We start from the raw sequence: 16,088 nt of genomic DNA, 5'->3' as shown, positions 1-16,088 counted from the left end.
GGTGAGTACTCCAGAGCAGCTCCTGGGCTGCCAAACTCGGGGTGGTGGGTGCTCCCTGCCCACAGTGAGCCACGGCTGGGACAGGGCTGAGCCCCCACATCATGGTCTTGTCTCTGGGGGGGCTGCAATGACCACCTGATTAATTAAACGTGGCACGTTGAAGGGGAAGGGGGGAATAAACGCCAAAAGTCACAGTTTTACAGCTGGGTTTGGTGAGGCTTTTGCTGCCATGGGGTTGGTTTGAGTGTCTGCTGCGGAATTGTGCTGGTTTGTCATTTTTGCTGCTCCTTCAGTGATTTTGTTGGATTTTTTCAGCCCCTTGTTGCTGACAGAGTTGCTTCTCGGGAAAAGAAATGAGAAAATCGTGGTGAAAAGAGGTAAATAATGATATAAAAAGGACTTTAATTTGTTTCAGTTGAGTGGAATGAACAGTGATTTTGGGGGGAGCTGGAGCGAACCAGCTGGAAACCAGGGTGGGCTTGGGAGGGATTGAACCTGGGCAGGAGCTCGGGCTGCACCAGGGGGGGTCTCACAATGTGAACCTTTGGGGGTCTTTTTAGGGGAATTTGTTGAATTTGTACAGTCAACACTGGGAGGCAGAAATTAGTCATCATAAAGGAGCAAACATGTCAGTGGGACTGGGTGAATCAGTAACTGCACTGGGTCTCTTTTAGCTTCAAATTGACACTTCAGTTTTGCAAATACCAAAACCTTCACCAGTCCACTGGTTTCTGGCTCAGAATTGGGTTTGGGAGGGATTAAACCTGGCCAGGAGCTCGGGCTGCCCCAGGGGGGGTCTTACAATGTGAACCTTTGGGGGTCTTTTTAAGAGAATTTGTTGAATTTGTTCAGTTGACACTGGGAGGCAGAAGTTAAAGTAGGACTGAAATTTTGGCTTGAAATGAGGGGTCTGAACCTGTGCACGTGGACTTCTGCCAAGTCACAAGATATGACTTCCTTTAATTTCTGAGCTTTGTCCTGTTCAGCTTTGGAAACCTTGAGGGTGCGGAAGCACCACCCTCTTCTGGCTCATCCTGTTTTTGCTCCTTTCTCCTACCAATTTAACCCTCCCACTGCTCTGGAAACGCTGCATCTGAGCATTCCTTGAGTTTCCTCCTGCAAATCCCCTCTGAGGGAACGGCTTTGTGCTTTTTTCACATCTGTTTACCCACAATCAAACCTTTGCAGCTTTCAGAGCTCACTTTGGCAATGAAATATCGCTGTTTTATCAGGACACGTTCCTGTTGAGCTTCTGTTGGTACGTTTGCTGCTGATAACTTAACACAAGACCCAAGAGGACCAAAAGCTGCTGCCCCTGTTGGTTGGGGGTGCAGGGAACTAAGTCGTGCTCCTGCAACAGTGGGCACGGGGAGGGGAAACCAGAGCCGGGTTTCCTGTGAGCAAAACAAGCTTGTGGGGAGCCACAAACAAAAAACCCGAGCAGAAGAGATGCTGTGAACTGTTACAGGCTACTTTCCATCCTGTGTGTTTTTGCAAAAGGGCCCCCAAAGCACAAATTCTGCTCCAAGCCCTGGTGCCTTTTCCTCCGTTTTGGCAGCAGTTCCTGAGCCCTGAACAGGCTCCTGTCCCCTGCAAACACTTCAGCTGCCTTTGACCTGTGAGCTCTCAATGGCTTATTTATTTAATAAAGTGTTTTTAAACTTGTCTTTCTCTTTCCTTTCTCCTTAATTTGTTGGGGTTGTTTTTTTCCTCCTTAATCTTTTGTCCCTCCTTTCTCTTTCCCTTCCTTATCTTTTCCCCTCCCCTCCCTCTGTCCTTTTGTGCCACCTCCTCTCCCAGATGTGTGTTCAGCCCTGCCAGATTGTGCTCTTGGCACCACGACAACGCTGAGAGCCAGTGCCAGCCCCACAGGGGCTGTTGTGGCTGGCTGGGCTGGGGCCCAGGAGGTCTCAGCTCCCTACAGGTCCCCTCAGCCTCTCCTCTCCTTCCACCCCAGGCTGCCGAGTGCATCCACCCCACAGAGCCCAGGGAACGTCAGCCCCGGGCCCTGAGACTTCTCTGCAAAGATGGGGAAAGAAATCCAAAAGCCAAATTCTTCAATCCAGGAAGAAACACTGAACACTTACAGCCATCCAGAGAAACAGTGCAAATGGAGTAATGCTGGGAAAACCCCAAACATTCCGAGGGAGGGCGGGGTGTGGGAAGAGCATCTCGCTCCGGGGCAGCACCAGTGGGATGGGGATGGAGCCTTTGGGTGGGTGTGGAGCAGCCCAGGCACTGAACTCCAGGCTGTGGAATTCACCTCTGGAGGCTGAAGATCCATCTCCAGGCCCTCAAACACACCTTGGTGGCTCTGAAGGACTTCTGAGCCCCCAGAGGGGTCCCTGGATGGGCCTGGGTGGGGCTTGGGATGGAGTGAGGGTCCAGCACAGGAGGGCAAAGCAGAGGGGAGAGGAGCCAGGCCATCCTCACCCTGCTCTTTCCTGCCTCAGGGTCCTACAGAACCAAGTTAGACCGGAGAACATCCCTCAAGGTGTGTGTTCTCACTCAGAGTGTGCTCCTGGGGATCCTCAGCTTGAGCCTGCTTGTGGCAGTGACTGGTGAGTCCCACCCAGACATCCCCATGGGGAGGATCCAGGCCAGGCACCTCCGTTCTGGGAGATGGGAGGATCCCAGGACCTTCTTGGCATCAAGGGAGGCTCCCAAAGTGGGTGACTCCCCTTTTTCTCTGCACTTTGGTCCAGGCACCTGCTCCTCACTCGGTCACAACATTCCTTTTCCCAAGACAATCATCCCCCAATCTCCTCTGCTAGAAAAAAAACCCCAAGGAATCAACCCCATTTTGCTGCTTTTCAGGGCTGCCCACGTGTCTGACTCAGCTTTCTGTGTTTCAGTTCTCGGTGTGAGACCCCCTTTCTCTGAGCCGGAATTCTCCCACGTGTGCCCAGACAACTGGCCTGGTTTCCAAGGAAAATGTTATTATTTTTCTGAGCCTGAGGGCAACTGGACCACAGGCCGGGAAAGGTGTGAGGCCCTGGGAGCTTCACTGGCCACCATAAGCACAAGGGCTGAACTGGTGAGGACTGGGATGAACTGGTGAGGACTGGGATGAACTGGTGAGGACTGGGCTTGAGCCTCTGCAGCAGCACTGGGGTGGGAAACACAGGGAAAACAAGAGGATAAATCAGCCCCAAACCCCCCAGGCTGGCCCCAAAGTGCTGCCAGTGCTGGAGCTGGGAGCCAAGCCCTTGGGAAAAGCCCCAGGCCTGGCTGGGGGTGGACACAGGAGGGAAAGAGAAGGTGGGGAAGGCAAGACTGGCCAAAGCCAACGTTTCTTTGCCTTCCAGGCCTTCCTTCTGTGTAGTGGATTGGTTAGAAATGCGAGGACATATGAACATGGCTAAGGCTATGGATGAGCTGCTAAAGTATAAGACGCAGTCTGACTAGGCCCATGAGAAAGTCTGAGATAGCAGGGCCATGAGAAAGCGGCAGTGTCCTTGGGTATCCTAAATTGAGCTGAGAAACAGAGCTAGGCATTACCAAAACAAAGGCACTTAACGAGCCACCTGTGTAAACAATGGGAAGCAGTTAAGATGATATCACCACCTAACCGGGTACCAATAATGAACCTGATTTCTGTAATATTCATGAACCTATTATAGAGTGTATATTAAGCTACTGTCAATCTACAATAAAGGAAGTTCCTGGATTCTCATATTGAGGTGTCTAGAGCTTTCCGTCGCGACTTTATTCTGGCGCCCGTGGACAGGGACCAAGTGGGGGTCCCTAGGAGGTCAAGTCGGATCTCCTGGGTTGGAGTCAAGTCGGACTCCCGAGAGCCAAGTCGGGTTCTCGCAGCCGTGGTCGGACGTAGGAGTTTCGGTCGGTCTTGCTGTGCAGCACAAGAAGGCGAAAGGGCTGGACGAAAAAGAGCTCAACTTGCCGCTGCCGGACGCCTCCCTTTCGGGGATTTCGGATGGCGAAAGAGTTAAGTTCCGTGCTTCCAGGGCCCGGCGCCCGGGACGACTCCTGAAGAAGGAGGCCCGCCGACAAAGCCGCAAAGTCTCGTGGAAAGGGCTGCACAAAGCGTGGTAACACGTTTTTATTTTTAGGTAATAGAGGGACAGGCGGCACTATCATTGCTCCAATGCTTTCTGGGAAAGCGGGGAGTTAAGACGAACTGGCTTTGTGGCAGATGCTGCTTTCATGTAAGGGCCAGGGATATGAAGCGAACACTGTAACTGCCTTTACTATCTCTACTTGGAAAGAACTTAGTGATAAACTCTTTACTGCTGCCTGTAAGGGAGAAAAAGTTGCTGCTTCCCTCCTTACAATTTGGCGATTGTTATCTGGAACAGTCAAAGGCATTAAAGCACAGTCTGAGGACATTAGGATGCTACTGGATACCATCATACGGAGAAATCGTGTAAAAAGGGAGTCGAGCGGAGTTGAAGGGAGCCGGAGCGGGACCAGAGATCACGGAACGGGGCCGGAAACAACGGAGCGGCCCCGCCAACATGAACGCGGTGCCAGCGTCTCGGCAGTGCATATCCAGGACGATCGGAGACGACAGCTGCGGCGTGAAAGTACTGCTGATGGACCAGAGATGAACTTTACGAACACTATGACTGAGTTCCACCTTAAGACACTTCCAGCTTTTCATCTGAACTGTGCAGCGGGACTGCGCTGCACATTTGTGGCTGCGTTCATGGCGCTGGGTGCTTGCGCCGGGCAGCAGGGCAGTAGCGGTGGTCGCGCTGCCTGCGTGTCCCCGGCTCGGAGCGCTCCCGGGTGACGCAGAGCCGGGGGCCGGTGATATCGCTCGGAGCGGTGCGCGGCCCCGGCTCGGAGCGCTCCCGGACGCCGCAGAGCCGGGGCCGGTGAAACGGCTCGGAGCAGTGCGCCCGCGCGTGCACGCCGGCGGCCCCGGGCGCGGGCGGGCGGCGGGGGGGCTCTGTGTCCCCCGCACTGCTGACAGCCATGGTCCCGGGGGGTGTGCGTTCCCCTTCCCTTCTTTGCAGCGAGTGGTTTTTCCCTGGTGTTGCTCCTCTTCCTAGAGCGGCGAGTTAATGACGGTAGCAAAAACATTGGGGGGTGCAGTCGGGGAAGGGGGAAAGCTGTTTCTCTTTTTCCCCGTTACACCAATCACCCCTTCTCTGAAACGTGCCTGTTTGCAGCTGTTCTCTCCCTCTCCTATGTTTTTGTCTTTTCTTAAGCAGACCCTGTGATTAAGTTCCTTCTGCTGATCTCTCTGGGTGAGCCCAGCCCCTCCTTCCCCTCCTTCGTCCTTCGGCAATGAGGAGCGTGGGGGGAGGCAAAGACGGTAAAACACGGAAAAAAGGGAAAAGAGAAAAAACAACTTAAAATTAACAATATCCCAACTTATAAATCAAATAAGATTGCATTGTTTTTACAGCAATAGGTGTTAAGCATGCAGTGTGCTCATGGCACTCTCAAATGTTTTCTTCAAAAACAGAAAGGGAGACTGACGAAAAATCCTTTGAAGTAAGATTAGAAATAACGCGACATCCGTGCTTAGCTTTTGCATATTGCAGAAGGTTGTTAAGAATTTCCTATAGTTTGCCATTTTGCTTCTCTTACATGAAATTTGGCTGTTTCCCCCAGGGGCAGGGTGCAGGTAGAAGATTTGGAGACGGAACGATGAGACAGAAGGGGATATAGTCTTCCCCCTGCAAAAGTAGCTTTATTGCCTTTATGATAAAATATCATTGCTCTATAAGAAGCGTTGAAGATTTCCAAGATAATATTCTGTTCTTTCTTGCTGTATTTGTCTTTTACATGGAGAGTTATGCAGGATTTGCAGATTGCTGATGGCGGCTATGCCATAAATTTCCTTTGAATTATGAAACTGACAAGAAGTGCACAGCCAATGACCACTTGAAAATGTGTGTGTGATTGAGGAGTGTGTCTGAGGTGGCCACCTGAATGTTGTGTGAAAGAAAAAAGCTACATGAATGTGTGAATGTGTAAACTTAAAAATACTTTCTGCCGGTGTCAAGATTTTAGAGATGTGTAACGTGATTCTGTTGAACCATAGTGATTCCTTATTCTGAATGGGCTCTAAGTTATACAATGGATATTGACAGTTATTGTAATCTTAGTAATAGCTCGTGTTGCCTTTTCTTGTATTACTAGACGTCTAAATACTACGACAAAGAAAGCATTGTTGGCACGAAATAAAAACGGGGGAAATTGTAGTGGATTGGTTAGAAATGCGAGGACATATGAACATGGCTAAGGCTATGGATGAGCTGCTAAAGTATAAGACGCAGTCTGACTAGGCCCATGAGAAAGTCTGAGATAGCAGGGCCATGAGAAAGCGGCAGTGTCCTTGGGTATCCTAAATTGAGCTGAGAAACAGAGCTAGGCATTACCAAAACAAAGGCACTTAACGAGCCACCTGTGTAAACAGTGGGAAGCAGTTAAGATGATATCACCACCTAACTGAGCACCAATAATGAGCCTGATTTCTGTAATATTCATGAACCTATTATAGAGTGTATATTAAGCTACTGTCAATCTACAATAAAGGAAGTTCCTGGATTCTCATATTGAGGTGTCTAGAGCTTTCCGTCGCGACGTTACTTCTGCGCTATAAAGGCGAAGCAAACCACTGGATCGGGCTGGGAATGAGGGATAAGGGCTGGGAGTGGATCAATGGCACGACCTTGAACGGCAGGTGGGTCCCTGTGTCCGTGCTGGAGCCCCGGGGTGGGCCCCAGGGATTTCCTGGAGTCTGGGATGCCCCATCCTGGGATGGGCACCTTCTCCTGCCCGGTGTCCAGGCAGCTCCTGGCTTTCCATGGGGGGTTGGGATGGGCCGAGGTCGCTGCCCCCCAACCCTGATCAGAGAATTGGAGAGCCCCCCAGCCCAAGCCCTTCTCTACCAGAGAGGAAATCCCAGCTCTTCCTAATTTTTGGGGGGAGTTTCCTTCTTTTTATTTTCCCTTTCTCACTCTGGTCCCATTGGCATTTGCAGGTTTGAGGTGAGGGGTGGAGGACCCTGTGGGTACCTGAACTATGGGTGGATCAGCTCGTCCCTGTGCCACACGGAGAAGAACTGGATCTGCAGCCGCCCCAATGACTATGTCCTGTGGAAGGGGAAATTAAGAGACCCCAAAACAGGAGTTTCACCCTAGATCTCCAGCCAGATGAGGGAGCTTCACCCCAGCACTGCAACTGGAACTGCTGGGGGAACATCTCAGTTGTCTGGCCGGGAAATTTTCACTGAATATCTCAAAAATATCTTGTATCAGAAAGCACCTCACAAGGATCATGGAGTCCAACCCTCAGCCCTGCCCAGGCCCATCCCCAGGAGTCACCCCCTGTTCCCCAGAGGATCATCCAAACCCTCCTGGAGCTCTGGCAGGTTTGGGGCTGTGCCCACTGCCCCGGGGAGCCTGGGCAGTGCCAACCAGCCTCTGGGGGAAGAACCTTTTCCTGGAATCCAACCTGACCCTGCCCTGGCACAGCTCCAGCCCTTCCCTGGGGTTGGCATCCAGAGGGACCTCGAAAGGTCCTCCAGCAAAGCCTTGGACACTGTCTCCCAGGGCACATTCCTGGAAAAGCTGCAGCCCATGGCCTGGACAAGGTTGCACAGGAAAGCAGGGATGGAGCCGCTTGGCTTATTGTTATCTGTAGTAATATAAAAGCATAAAAATAACTCTTAAGTATCAGGAACCAACATTATATGACCCTGAGAGAATCTCAAGGGGAGCTCAGCAACTTTAATGTAGACATGGTGAGATGTATCCATGTGTGTGTGAAATTGCTTGGGAGTATTTTTCTCCTGCTCTGTAAATGCTTAATTAAAAAGTAGATATAGAGAAAAGTCACTAACAGGAATTTACTGCTTATGTAACAGGGTGCATAAACCATGAAAAAATTGTAATAAAATTTTTTTTTGTACCACACGAGGTCCGTGCCCGAGTGTGTCAGGTGGAGGCATCATCCAGCTTCCCAACTGTGGGCGAGGAGAGCTGGAAAGGGGCTTTTTGGCAAACCCACTTGTGGTCACTGGCACAGATATCAAGATCCAAGCTCTTGCCTTTCAGGGTCCCACACCCTTTATCCAGCTCCGGCAGGTCCCCAAACCTGCACGACAAAGGGTTTATTGGCTGAGAGGAGCAAAAAGTGTCCCAGTCCTGCCGCAAAGGAGACAAAGGGGTGTTTCTCTTGCCCTTTTCCTGCACCGTTTCCCGCTGGAGGTTCCCGTCTGTGAGGGCGGTCAGTGCAGTGCAACCTCCCATCGCCTTTGTCGGCGACGTTTTCGCGTCCACCTCGTCCCCGCCTTCGTCGGCGATGTCACGGGCCCGTCGGAATAAAACGCTCCGGTGGCCAAGAAATCGAGGCGGCGGCGGCGAGCGCGTGTTCGAGGTGCAGGTGGGAGCGCCGGGGCTCGGGGAGCGGGAGGGGGCGAAAAGGGGGGTCTGGAGGGTTCGCCCTGCCCTGGGTGGTGGATGTCGGCGGTGCTGGGAGGGGGCTCTGGCAGGCACTGGGGGTGAAGTGTTTGGAGCGGCCGCCCCCGGTGGCTCTCACCGGGTCTCAGCGCCGGCCCCGCGCAGCCCGATCGCTCACCGCGCCGCATCGGCCGCGGGGTCGGGGAGGGAGGACCGGGGGGAGCCACCGACCGGGCCGGCGGGGCTGTCTCTGTACCCAACCGTGCGCCCCCGTCGGGGATCGTCCCGGTTCCTCCCGGTCGGGCAGAGTTGGCTGCCCCGTCCCCGGGAGTGTTCCCGGCCAGGTGGGACCGGGCTTGGAGCCACCGGGGCTGCTGCGAGGTGTCCGGGGCAGCGGGGGGATGGCATGGGCTTGAAAGTCCCTCCCGTCCCAAACCATTCTTGGATTGAATGACAGATGCGATCCTGCCATCCCGGGGCTGGAGCCACCGCGCTGCTGCTTTTCTTTCCGGTCCTTCGCACAGTTTACAAGCAGTGACTCTTTCATCAGCGCTCAGTGCCCCAGAGCTCCAAACTTGCCGGGCAGGAGCCCCTGGGCACAATCCCCCTCTCTGGACTGTTCTCTATGTATTCTCTACAGTCTGACACAGTGCTCCTGTTAAATCTGCACTCAAAGAGGTTTTTTTTCACCCCCAGCGATGCCTCAGGTTCAAGTTGTGACTTTTCCCTCTTCTAACTTTGCAGTGATTCAAGATATGGAGAGTGGAAGCAACTGGAATGGTAGGAATGCAGAGGAGTCCCTGAGTCTCCGGGACAGAACAGAAAAAAGGAATATACACAAAATGATTCTCAGGAAATGTCAGGGTGAGTGCAGGGCCACCTGTGTCCTGCAGGGAGGGGACAGAGTTGCCCCACCAGGGCAGGGCTGGCAAGTGTGAGGCTGCTCCAGGTGTCTGCAAGAGGCTTCTCGCCCCTGTCAGTGGCTGGTGCCGACACTTCTGGCTGCTCTGGCTTTGGCTGGGGGGATGTGAGGGCTGGGCCTGCTCAGGACAGCTCCATCCTCATGGCCAGTGGCTCTTTCCAGCTCTAGGCAATTGGTTCAGATCCTGCCGAGGGCTGACTGTGCTCCTGGTGCTGTCTGTGCTCCTGAACGTGGCTTTTGTGGTGGATAAGATTGTGCTGGCAGGTGAGGAAGGAGCAGCTGCCTCAGCACAGAGGCAGCTCTGGGCACAGGGCTGGGCTCCCTGCTCCCTGTGGAGGGGAATCCTCTGACCTTCTCCCTTTCTCTCTCCAGGAAAAAGTCACAGAGAGATTCCAGTTACACCTAAGGATCCATGCTCTGTGCCTTCTCTTGAGGCCTGGGATCAGCACAACAGCATCTGTTACTACCTCCTGAAGGATGAGAGGACCTGGGAGCAGGCTCAGAATCGGTGCTCCAAGCTCGGGGCCTCCCTGGCCATGCTCAGTGACGAGGAGATGGTGAGTGAGGGGCTCTGGGGGGTGTGGATGGCAGAGGGGAGGCTGGGGGGGGTTTCTGGCCCGGGGCAGCTCTCACTGCCCGCTCCTCTCTCCCTCCCAGGACCACCTGCTCTCTCCCTCCCAGGACCACATCTTCCACCTCAATGGCAACCTGGATTACTGGCTCGGGCTGCGGAGACGGGGCGAGCGGCTGCAGTGGGTGGATGGCAGCAGCTACAACTCCTCGTGAGTCCCGGGGGGACGGGCAGGGGATGGGGGGGATGAGGCTGCTGGGACTGTCCCTCCTGGGCAGCGCTTGTCTCCTCATCTGCTGGGGGGAATGGGCAGAGACGACCTGTCCTGTTAACAGCCCTGCCCTGTAACAGTGCTGTCTCTGCTCCTCATTGCAGGCTGGAGGTCCTTGGCAATTCAGAGTGTGTGTACCTGGCGGACTGTACTCAGGAGCGAGGACTGTTCAAAGCAGCTGCCGTACCTCTGCAGCAAACCCCAAACTCCCTCATCTGTAATAGAAGTGAGGGAGAAAGGACCTTCTCCATCCTGAAGACTCACAGCTTTCCTTTTTCCACTAGCCCAGGGATGTCCTTCTGCAGGTGAACATTTGCTTTGTGACACATCTCAGCACAACCTCAGGAACCTCGGTGCCTTTTGTCATTGTCACCTCAGTAACTGGTCTCAAGGAGGTGAACCTGCAGGGACATGATGTGGAAGTGGATGTGTGCCTTCGTGGACTAGGGGTTTCTTTCTCCAGTTTTCCTAATTTTCTATGACTATATGTTTACACCTTAACGATGCAGATGCATAACACTACGTGTGCATATGAAGTATTCATCTGCTGCTCAACACTACACGAATCTGTGAATGTGAATGTACAATGTCCTGATTGTGGTCTCAGCAGAGTTACTGTATCAGTGCTGCCGCTCTGCTTCTCTCTCCTTCTCCTTTTTTACCCATTTATATTAAAGTTTGTACGACCCCACCGCTGTCCCTCGTGTCCTGGTCGGGGCGGGAGCTGCGGGGGCCGCTCGCCCCATGCGGGTGGGGAAAGGTCGGAGGGAACACCCGCGGGTGCCGGGTTGGCCCTGTTCATCCTGAGGGAGCCAAGATGGCGGAACACCCTCACAGAACCTCCCTCACAGTCACCCTCACAGAATCACCCTCACAGAGGCGCCATCACAGAGTCGCCCTCACAGAACCACACTCACAGAGTCACCCTCAAGGAACTGCCCTTACAGAACTGCCCTCAGAGGCGCCCTCACAGAGTCATCCTCACAGAACCGCCCTCACAGAACCGCCCTCAGAGAACTGCCCTCACAGAGTCACCCTTACAGAATCCCCTTCACAGAAACGCCCTCACAGAACTGCCCTCACAGAATCACTCTCACAGAGTAACCCTCACAGTCGCCCTCACAGAATTGCCCTCACAGAATCTCCCTCACAGAACCGCCAATTCCACCCGTTGGTGACACCCATTGAGGACGGGGCTAAATGGCTCTTTGAGCCGTCACTCCCATGGGGTGGGTTTAGAGCGAAGACACCGAAGGGGCGGGTGTTGGAATATGTGTGTTTATTTTAGGACAGTTTGGTTGCAAAGGAAAGCAGGGATGGAGCTGCTTGGCTTATTATTATCTACAGTAATATAAAAGCATAAAAATAACACTTAAGTGTAGGGACCGAGATTATGTGACTCTGGGAGAAACTTAAGGGGAACTTGCAAGATAAATGCAGATGTGGTGATAAATCCGTGTGTGTGTGAAATTGCTTGGGAGTATTTTTCTCCTGTGCAGAGAATGTTTAACTAAAAAGTAGATATAGAGAAAAGTCACTAACAGGAATTTACTGCTGATGTAATGAGGTGGATAAACCATGAAAAAATTGTAATAAATTTTTTTTTTGTACCACACGAGGTCCGTGCCCGAGTGTGTCAGGTGGAGGCATCATCCAGCTTCCCAACCATGGGCGAGGAGAGCTGGAAAGGGGCTTTTTGGCAAACCCACGTGTGGTCACTGGCACAGCCATCAACCTCCAAGTTCTTGCCTTTCAGGGTCCCACAGAACCCTTTGTCCGGCTCCTGCAGGACCCCAAACCTACACGATGAAGGGTTTATTGGCTGAGAGGAGCAAAGTGTCCCATGACCCCAATGTGCCTCATAACCAACCCCAACATGCCCCATAACCAACCCCAACATGCCCCATAACCAACCCCAACATGCCCCATGACCCCAGTGTGTCCCATGACCCCGACTCTTGGTCTGCAGAGTGCTGCCAGAGGAATAAGAGACCCTTGCATGGCCCCCAGCGATGTGTGGACGTGGATCGGGGTCTCAAATGGACCAAAGCAGCTTTTTACCCCCCCAGACCTCGGACACTCACCTGTGGGGGTCGTAGGGGGTGTCATCCACCCACGTCCACTCCTTCTGCCGCGACCTCAACCCGACCCACACCGACCACGAGATCCTACTTGTGACACTCTCGACGTTCTCCTGGGACATGGAAGGGACCGGTTGCTCCAAAAAAATCTCTCCATGTGGAGTTCCGTGGGGTGCAAAGCCACAGAACAAACCTGACCGCCAAAACCCATGGGACATGAGCGGCCCCATGCTCTGAACCCGAAACCCTCCTGCTACTGGGAGCATTTTGCTCCCCTGCCCCCCTCCCTAAAAACCCAGGACTTCTGGGTCCTTTCTAAGCCTTCTCCTTCCTGTTTACCATTTCTGTCTCGTTCTTGAGCACCACCAGCTCGGAGCCCTGATCTTCGCAGCTTTTCCTGCCCCGAGTCCAGTTCCCCGATTCCTTGGAGAGCCAGTAGCATCTCTCCCCACGGAGCTGCCAGTCCTGGGGGCACAGCTTGCAGCCAGCAGGGGCTGGAGAGGAGGAAAGGCCATGAATGAGACACCCCAAAGGTGAGCAAGGTCTTCCCTGTCCCCCCCAAATGAAAGGCACCAAACCCTCGAGTCATTTCCCACCCTTGTGGTTTTTCTGCTCTGCCACCATGGAGGAGGAGGAGGAGGGAGAGGAGGGGGGAGAAGAGGAGGAGGAAGAAGTTGGGTGACCATGAGGGCAGAGCAAGTGGTTGGGGTGCAGGAAGGGTGGTGAGAAACATCCCCCCTTGGGCTGACCATGCTCCTCCGGGGAGGTGGGACCGCCAAAAATCGCACGGAAAAGAGAATTCTTCCTTAAAAATGCTCCTTTTTGCCAAAGAACCCTCAGTGCAGGGTCTCCTCGCAGGAGGAGCCCCCCGAGGTCCCACCTGAGCCTCTCCCAGCAGAACCATGTGGGAAGGGGGCTCACCTGGGGGGCTCTGCCCCTGGGGCTGGCAGAAGTACCACAACAGGGATGGGAAGATGCATTGCTCCCTCTGGTTCCTGGCCTGGCTCTCAACTCTGGTGTCACTTTCAGGACCTGGAGATCCCTGAAAAACTGGGAGCAAAGACGTGGGAATGAGAAGCTGAAGCCAAGCCACAAACCCCACAGAGACAGGGCGGGTTTTGCCCCGCAGTTAATGAAGTTGGTCCAAAGCCCATGGGTCTTGCCCTCCTCCCTTGTTCATGAGGATGCTCCAGGTGTGCCCAGAGGGGGGTTTGCTCTTGGCTCTCGTGTCTGCACCAACCCTCCAGGGCCTGAACCGCTGCAACAAACCCAGATTTCCGCTCCCAGACCTCTCATCGCCAGGATGTGAGATGGAGATAAGAGCTGGTTACTCACCACTCACATTTCGGAGCACCACCAGCACCAGCAGGACGAGGTGCCCCAGAGCCCCGGCTGTGAGGAGGACTCTGTGCCACCACGGGCATGGGGCAGGAGCTGGAAGAGGCCACAATTAAGCTTAAAAATTGTAAAAAAACATGAAGATTGGCGGTTTAGAGGAAAAACAAAACCAAACCCCTCTGCTGAGCTGTGAGTTGGAGCAGAAGTTTCTGGTTGCTTTGCTTCCTCCAAAGCCATAAATCCCCCCTGACAGGGCTCGAGCCAGGGCAGCACCCCTGGGGGGGTTGGGGGGCTCAGGGGGTGCAGCAGCCTCGGGAGCAGCCTCGAGGACCCAGTGACAGAGGGTAGGACCTGGGAACTCCCAAAGGGGCTCAGTTTCCAGCTGGGAGTTGGTGGCCACGGGTCCCTCCAGCCCTCGACACCTCCGGGGTCCGAACGGGGCTCGGCCCCTTCCCTGCCCTCCCAGGGGTGGTGGCTCCCCTGGGGCTTCCTGGGATCCCCTTTTGGCCACCCAGTGAAGGGTCTGGGAAACAAAACTGTTCCAGTTCTGGAGATTTTCCAGCCTCTCCTGTCCCTGTCCCGCTCCAGACAAGCCCAGACCCCATTTCAAAGGCCACCCCATGAGCTTGGAAACCTGAACGTGGGGATGGAGAAGCAAAGGGACCCCAAAGGTAACGGACCCAAAACTCTTCCCAGGGCCTGAAATAAGCCTTTTTTCCCCCAAAATACACTCACCAGGACATTTCTCAGCTGGAGAAGGCCCATTCCCAGGATTTCTTAGATCGGCATGACCCATTTCCCCAGCCATGGTGGCTCTGGAGGTCGTTGGCATGTCCCGAGAGTGACACCAGCCTCGGACACCTTCTCACCTCGTGACCAACGCGCGTCCGGTCCCAGGAAATGGCACCAACCAGGCCTTTTATGTTTCTTTGGGGTTTTTTTTAAACATATCTCTATATTCTGCAGCCTCCCCTGTGCCTGGGGAAAGGGTTTGGGTGTCCCCAGCCAGGAGGAGGAGGAGGGCGCTCACCTGGAGGTGCAGGAACACACACAGGGTTGGGCCGAATGGCAGAAAATTATTAAATTAATCAAATTAATTTATTAAATCAACTCAAAAAGCCTCTGATTGAGGTTTTTAGGGGGTGAGACTAAAACGTGACAGGTGATATTTGGTGTTGCTTCCCCAAGAAGCATCTCCCAGGGGAGTGGGGGTGGCAAAAAGGCTGGAGCCATGGGAGTGTCAGAACCAGGCAGGGCAGGAGGAGCTGACTCCCCCTGGTCATTTAGGGTTTTTTTTCCCCACTTGTCTGACACCCCCTCGTCCCTCTCAGCTCCATCGGTCAGGACACGGTCCCGTTCTGGGGGGGTAGAGCCGCTCCTGGGGGGCACCAGGGGGACAGAGTTCGGGTAGAAAATCCAAAAATCTGTTTTGCCCAGTTTGGGAAGAACAGAACAAACAGAAGTGAGGTGGGACCCCCCAGCAGCCCTTGTGTGCTGTGTCCCCCCGAAGCCCTCCCTGGGGTGCTGGGGGGTGACTGGGCACACTGGGAGCACTGGGAAGGGGCTCAGCCCCACCTCACCCCCGGGAGCTCCAAGGCTCCAAGAGCCGCGATGGAACGTGCTCGGGTGGAGCCGGGGAATGAGTGAGGCTGTCGGGGCTAGATGGGGCACACGAGACGGCGGGGAAGGCAATAAACAGTAAAATGGTGAGGAAAGATAAAGCCCGTGGCGGTGGGGAAGGCAGGCAGACCAGCTCGGTGGCGGCCGAGGAAGGCAGGCAGACCCGCGACTCACACTGTATCGGGGAGGGGTTACTTTATCAGGGAAAAAGGTCTGAGATATACAGACACGAAAAACGGACACCGTTGCTAGTTCAACAAAAAACCCCAATATTTATTACAAAAAGGTGGCCAAGAAAATGAACAAACCCAAAAAGGGAGGAACGAGGAGAGGAATAAGCCCCCAGCGCGACCTCCCCAGTCACCCAGCTGTTGCCTATAAAGGTCTCTTACCGGCCTAACATACCTATAATTACCCAGAGAAGAAGTGGCATCCTCGGAGAGTCAGTAAGTTAACAAGCTGGCAAGCGTCCTCGCCAAAAGGCAACGTTGTCCTTGAAGTAAAGCTAGCTCCCTGCAAGAAAGCACTGTCTGCTTTTTAAACAATTAATTGAGAGACCACAACCTCCCAGGTGTGGCCAGCACCGCCCCGTCAGGGGTTCCCAATCCCACCCCCTTGGTTATGTCAGTGCCCCCCTCCTGTGCATGGGTGAGCACTTTGGAAATCCCCCCACGCAGGCGCAGTGAGTCCTGGGGGTCTTTCCCAATTGAGTCTGGGGGCAAGCCTTCCTCACCTCATCATCACTTTCTCCTCCAAATGCCCTTGACGAGCCATTAACCAATCACAGGAGACCAATTAAAACAGTTTATACAGAAGTTCTCCCTCCAAGGGCAAATTCAGTGTTTTATCAGTGAACTTGGCAGGAAGAACTATAAACTACTGCAGGTGGCTAAGGCCAAACACA

At 53.9% G+C, this 16,088-nt stretch overlaps 2 protein-coding genes across 2 annotated transcripts; one reads left to right on the top strand and one right to left on the bottom strand.

Moving 5' to 3' along the window:
- Positions 1–313: 313 nt before the first annotated feature.
- On the top strand, positions 314–7,310 carry LOC108642441. Its single transcript, XM_029965801.1, has 6 exons — positions 314–377; positions 1,958–2,115; positions 2,454–2,561; positions 2,856–3,057; positions 3,786–4,052; positions 6,962–7,310. Exons 2-6 carry the CDS (start codon positions 2,028–2,030, stop codon positions 7,119–7,121), a joined length of 825 nt encoding a protein of 274 aa, XP_029821661.1. The 5' UTR covers positions 314–377; positions 1,958–2,027; the 3' UTR covers positions 7,122–7,310.
- A 606-nt stretch (positions 7,311–7,916) lies between these two features.
- On the bottom strand, positions 7,917–14,372 carry LOC108639747 (killer cell lectin-like receptor subfamily B member 1B allele B). Its single transcript, XM_029965800.1, has 6 exons — positions 14,300–14,372; positions 13,562–13,660; positions 13,148–13,276; positions 12,566–12,720; positions 12,230–12,339; positions 7,917–8,076 (listed from the first exon to the last, which is right to left on the bottom strand). Exons 1-6 carry the CDS (start codon positions 14,370–14,372, stop codon positions 7,917–7,919), a joined length of 726 nt encoding a protein of 241 aa, XP_029821660.1.
- Positions 14,373–16,088: the final 1,716 nt, after the last annotated feature.

This window comes from Manacus vitellinus, unplaced genomic scaffold (assembly GCF_001715985.3).
Source record: "Manacus vitellinus isolate BGI_N305 unplaced genomic scaffold, ASM171598v3 ctg7180002429761_pilon, whole genome shotgun sequence".
Lineage (NCBI taxonomy): Eukaryota > Metazoa > Chordata > Aves > Passeriformes > Pipridae > Manacus > Manacus vitellinus.
The sequence above is the reverse complement of the archived record's forward strand: the minus strand, read 5'-3'. Positions and strand labels throughout refer to the sequence as shown.